At 42.0% G+C, this 6,000-nt stretch overlaps 1 protein-coding gene across 6 annotated transcripts in view; it reads left to right on the plus strand.

Moving 5' to 3' along the window:
- Positions 1-5,485, plus strand: part of avpr2ab (arginine vasopressin receptor 2a, duplicate b) — a 151,626-nt gene extending 146,141 nt beyond the window's left edge. For all 6 annotated transcript variants that reach the window (XM_039774041.1, XM_039774045.1, XM_039774039.1 and 3 more), the window contains one exon: positions 3,978-5,485. In XM_039774041.1, the coding sequence (XP_039629975.1) occupies positions 3,978-4,180 (203 nt within the window). In that variant the 3' untranslated portion in view covers positions 4,181-5,485. The remainder of the gene's footprint in view (positions 1-3,977) is intronic.
- Positions 5,486-6,000: the final 515 nt, after the last annotated feature.

Below are 6,000 nucleotides of genomic sequence, written 5' to 3' on the forward strand. Positions count from 1 at the left end.
TTATTTAAGTAAATATGTTGGTGTTTGTAACAAAGTACTTTCACTTTCCCCTCAATGCTGTGAATTAGGTCTGAGAATGTGACCAGAATAAGCAGCTTTAAAAAACAATTGGAGGAATTACATTTAAGCAGCACAACAGGGGAAAATTTATCAAATCTTCAGTTACCTGGGTTCAGTTTCTAATCTGGTCAATGTCTGCATCAAGTCAAGTCAAGATGGAGAGCATGCACTGGTACAGTGCGTTGCCGTACCCACTACACGACAAAATAGCTCAGGATCCTGGTTGACAGCCCCCCAGGCAGACACACGGTCCAGTCCCTCCCTCCGGAAATGACCCTCTATCTGCCACAGCCAGGTATTACATGGCCGTCCCCTTGGCCTGGTCCAGCCACTCGAGTCCCCAACAATGAGGATCTTACGAGTTAGATCACCCTCGGGGAAACGCGCCACATGGCCGTAGTGCCGTAACTGATGCTCCCTCACAATTCAGGCAATGTGCCTCATTTGGGGCTCCATGAGCAACCGCTTATTCGACACAAAGTCAAACCAACGGCAACAAAGGATTTTCCGGAGAGACACTGTACCAAAGGAGTCAAGTCTTCGTCTCAGGTCACTGGATAGCATCCATGTCTCGTAACCATATAGCAAGACAGGAAGCACCAGGACTCTAAAGACTAGGATCTTCATCGTTTTGCATAAATATTGGGAGTGCCACACACCCCTTTCCAGTGACCTCATAAACCCCCATGCTTTACCAATCTGTCTACTGACTTCATAGGAAGAGTCACCAGAAACATGAATGTCACTGCCAAGGTAAGTAAACCTCTCAACAAGGTCAACACTCTCTCCACAGACACACTACTGATAGCTGTGCCCAAGAGGTCATTAAAGGCCTGGATCTTGGTTTTTATCGAGGACACTCGCAAACCCAGACACTCAGACTCCTTACTCAGTTTCTCAAGTGCCTCAATCAGAGCCTCCATTGACTCCACGAAGATGACAGCATCATCAGCAAAGTCAAGACCTGTGAATCTTTCTTCACCAACAGATGCCACAGAGCTGCTGGACCCCACGACCTTGCCCAACACTCAGTCCATACAAGCATTAAACAGAGTAGGTGCAAGAACACACACCTGACGAACTACAGAATCAACTGGGAAAAAAACAGAGGTTCTGCCTCCACTCTGCACAGCACTCACAGTACCAGTGTATAGGCCGGCCATGATATCTAGAAACCTTGAAGGGATCCCGCGAACCCTCAGGATGTACCACAGGGCAGCTCAATCAACGGAGTCGAGCGCTTTACGAAAATCGACAAAGGCTGCTAAGAAACTCTGCCGATATTTGCGTTTGTGCTCAATGAGAACCCTTAGTGCCAGGATGCGGTCAATGGTAGACTTCTTAGGCGTAAAACCAGACTGTCCCGGTCGCTGGTAGGTGAGCAAGTGATCACGGATCGTTTTGAAGACGACCCTAGCAAGGACCTTACCTGGCACAGAGAGCAGTGTTATTCCCCCTGTAGTTGCCGCAATCCAGGCGATCACCCTTCCCTTTCCAGATAGGGATGATAAGTCCCGTTTTCCAGTCAGTTGGGATGATGCCAGTCTACCAAATGGAAGCAAAGATTTCTTGCAATGCCAGGAGGACAGCGTTACCACCAGCCTGGAGAAGTTCACCCCAGATACCACAAATCCCTCTAACCTTTCCTCCCCTCAGCTGGTTCACCACCTGTGCAATCTCAGTGAGATTGGGTTGTTCACAGCTAATTGAAGGATCAGCCTCAAGAACTGTGGACCCAGAGATATCCAACGTTCTAGCCAGAGGATCAGCTTTGAACAACTGCTCAAAGTAGCCAGCCCAGCGGGTCACAACTGCAGTGTCATCCGTAAGGACCGTTCCATATGTCTGTATAAAGTTTACATATTCTCACCATGTCTATATGAGCTTTTCTCCTACTCTAATCTTAGCCTAAAGATCCACAATGTAAGTTCACTGTAAATTCAGTATGTGCCTGTGTATTGTCTGCATTGGACTGGTGCCCCATTTAAGGTTAATTTCCAGCCTTGAACTTGATCCTTCCAGGATAGGCTTTGACTTCCTACTAAGATAAATTAGTTTTCTGTTAGTTGTAAATCTTTTTGCAGAGACATGATGTATAGTGTTGAAGTACCAGGGTAAATCAAAAAGTAAAGGCAATTTAAAAATTATGTGGTAGCCCCAATGGATAGAAGTTGAAATAGTACAACTCATTTACGATTGCTTATGGTTAGTCTGAACATACACAGTGTAGTGTTTAGCTGTTAGTCTAGTTGAAGCTCAGGTCAAATGAACATGGATGGTCTCTTGCAGGGTTGCACCATTGTTGAACAATGTGCCATAGTGGGACTTCTTTGTGCAGAGAAATTGAAACCTTCTGAGTTTCTCTGAAGGATGTTGGCTCAGTACAAAAGTGAAAATGGTATCACTCAACGAAAAGCTTATGAATGGGTAGAAAGGGTTAAAGTGGGAAGAAAAGGTGTAACAGAAGAAGCTGGATCTGGGCGACCATCAACATTGCACACACAAGCCCACATCGACATGGTGAGTCCTTTCATTAGAGAAGACCAAGGGATTGCGTTGTCCACTGTTGCTGCACATTTGGATATCAGCTATGGATCTGCACATGCCATAGTGCATGATGACATGGAGTACTGTAAAATATGTACATGATGGGTACCCTAACAACTTACTGATTGATGAATTTCAGCAGGTTTCACTCCCCCTGTCCAAAGAAATCTCACTATAGCATCATGTTCATCAATGGTGCAAACCTACAGTGGAACATCCATGTTCATTTCACCTTAGCTTCAAGTAGAGTAATGCCAGAGCACTGCTTTCTGCATGTTCAAACTACCCATAAGCCATTGCAAACATGTTGTATTATGTCTTCTTCCATCTGTTGCAGCTACCAGGTCATTTTCAAATTGCCCTAACTTTTTGATTTACCCTCATGTTTGGAACCTTGCCTGCCACTGAACTGAAGATGAATCAAGTGTAGAATAATGATCAGCATGGTCCTTAAAATACTGGCTGATTTTCCAGGATGCCTTAGTCAGCTTACAGTTATTCCTTTCAATAGTATTTGTGCTCTTGTGTCTTCATAGTCATGAAATTCAGTCTCTCTTCTGCACATTGCTGTCCTACTCTCCTTGCTTGACCTTCATTGTGCTTAAGGTGTGTTTCTGACAATCCCCATCATCACACTTGCCTGACAGCTTGCTAGCTTGTTTTGAATTTTTATTTTTTCAACCAGGCCAAGGGCGTAACTCTATTTATTTTCTATGCCAGACTTTGATCTTTCTAAAGTGCTCTGAAAATAGCAGAGAACTGTTGAATTAGTTGTGACCTCTGCTATTGACAAGACTAGTAGCAGCCCTGCGGGCAGCCTATGCCTGTTTTCAATCTGTCTATCATCACGCACACATGCAGCTTTAGCTAAGAGCGGCTGTATACACAGCAGAGGGTATAGACTGAGTATTTATAGTTACACTGAAGTGTCAGTAATCAGAGCTCCATTTAAAGAGTGTTTCCAAAACAAATTACAAATGCACCCATTCAGATTATCTTTCTCACAGGTGGTTTGTCTACTCAGCAAGGATTTAACAGGCCTGACAGAGACCTGCGAATGAAATGTCAGGCAGCTTATCTCGTGTGACTGAAGTGAAGTGACAGGGGGAACTTAGTGTTAACACTTTCTTAAGAAAATTCCTTCCTTTCACTGCCCGAGCCATGGCCTCATACCCTTATTTCCTTAGCAACTGACTCCACTCCTCCTCTAATGGTTCCTCTGCTAGCTTTTAAGTCCCACTCTTCCTCTTCCCTTGCTCCCCATATAAAACAGGACTGCTTTTAGCCTCATTCTTTTGTGTCTCTCATTAATCACAGGTCTTTATAATTAAAATCATTGATAAACTGCATTTTCACTCCTTCACTTCCAGGTATCCCCTTCACCATCATCATGCTGCTTGCCAGTCTAAACAGCTGTACAAACCCCTGGATCTACACAGCTTTTAGTAGCAGTGTCTCCAAGGAGTTGATCCGTCTGCTGTGCTGTCGTCAGTGGGCAAGGAGGAAGAACTCCATTCCTGATGATTCAAGTACTACTGGAACATCCACAACAGCAAAAGACACAATTTACTGATGCAAGCCACAACAATCGGGACTGCCTTTGAGCACCATTCTTGGTGTCATCCTGCTGTAAATTCACTTGTTCTGCAAGCAATGCCCAGAGGGCCAAACACTTTACGCCTAAGGCAACAGGTTGTATTCACCATAGCAAGTAAAAAAGGAGTACGCCTGCTTGTGCTGATGGCATTTTATTGAAATGTTAGGGATCAGCAGGTCATATTTGATGGTTCAGAAGAGATGAGGAACTGGAATTCTTATCTCCAAAACCTGTGGTATCAAGTCATTGTGTTTCTTACCAGCTTCTTTTTAGTTCCCAGCTTTCCTACAATACAACATGATGTCCAGCACAGTGTCCTTGTTCTCCCCAACACCCAGAGTTTATAGCTCCATTCTGACATGAAATGCATGGAAGAAGAATGTTGGGGAATGAGCGTGAGAGGAAGTGCTGTCCAAGAGCGGATTATAGAAGCAGTGATCCATGGACTGTAAGTCCCTTTCACACTAGAACTGCAAACCATTTGTAACGTAGCTAAAGAACACCTACACAAATTGAACAGTTAGTTACACTTTGGTTGGAGCCAATCATGATTTGTCATGTTATAGCCAGTGCCATATTTAATTTAAATAAAAGAAAAAGATCATCATCTGATTCAAGGCTGACAAACACAGCTCAAGAGGCAAAATAATGCAGCAAAGAGAAAACATCTAACATCTTTATAAAATCCTGAAGTTTCCAGGACACTTATTTCTGAATTTTCAAACCATAGTTTCAGGATGATATCCTATCAAAATCTGCTTTTGTGAATTTTCAAATCTTTTATTAATGAAGAAGATCTGGAAGAGCTGGTGTAGTACATTCTTACTGCTTATTCATGAAAGTCAAGCTGCTTTCATGAAATGCAGCTTGGGGAAAAAAACAACTAAAGCAGTTTAGTATCTTGTGCGTTACAATCCTGGTTGTACTGCTCATGTGAAAGCACTGCAAATAAATCGAAGATGTGTTCTGTGAGGGCTCAAGGGATGTAGCTGCACACCTAAGACTATTATTATGGTTCTGCTTCACACCCCAGCTTGCCTGCACTGAATGAGTTTATTTTATGAAGTTCTTACTATAATGACTCAAACTGATTTTTCAGAAGCCAAATATTAGAATTTACTTATTGTCATCCAATGGTGCAAATGTTTTTCCATCAACATTTTTTTGTTATTGTTTTTGTCTGATATTCATATTCTATTGTTATTGTTTTATCTTATCGTGTATATCTTGAATGTTTACAGATGTTTTCAACCAGTTGTATTAAACTTTATATTTTATCCATTTTTTGAATTTAATATTTGATAATGAATTAAGAAATGAATCATTTTAGGGACAAAGATGGGGGTTCTACTCATACCAAGAATGGATTTCTGACAAATATCTTTCAACATAATAGATAATCCACACACATTTTAATTTCAAATGCTTTGGCATCAAGAATCAGTGTTATATAACACACACACACACACAGCAGTGAATTCAAATATTTATGAAGCAGTTTGTCACTTGTTGCAAGGTACCACCTTTAGGCAGAAATAAATAACAGAAGATTACACTTAGGTAACAAAATAATATCATACCAAGTGTGCTTTATTCATAACTGTTGAACTCCATTGCTTATCAACCATCATAAATGGGAACTACTGCTTAAGTGAGATGTGACTTTGCTTCATCTCAAAGCCATTTTATGGATTTCAACTGTTAGTCTCTGTGTACCAGAACTTAACTGTTCCCTTAACGCTGATTTCTAATTAGTTCCAAAGATTCTGAGCTTTGTTGACCGAATTCTTATCTAT

The sequence above is a fragment of the Polypterus senegalus genome, chromosome 13 (assembly GCF_016835505.1).
Source record: "Polypterus senegalus isolate Bchr_013 chromosome 13, ASM1683550v1, whole genome shotgun sequence".
Taxonomy (NCBI): domain Eukaryota; kingdom Metazoa; phylum Chordata; class Cladistia; order Polypteriformes; family Polypteridae; genus Polypterus; species Polypterus senegalus.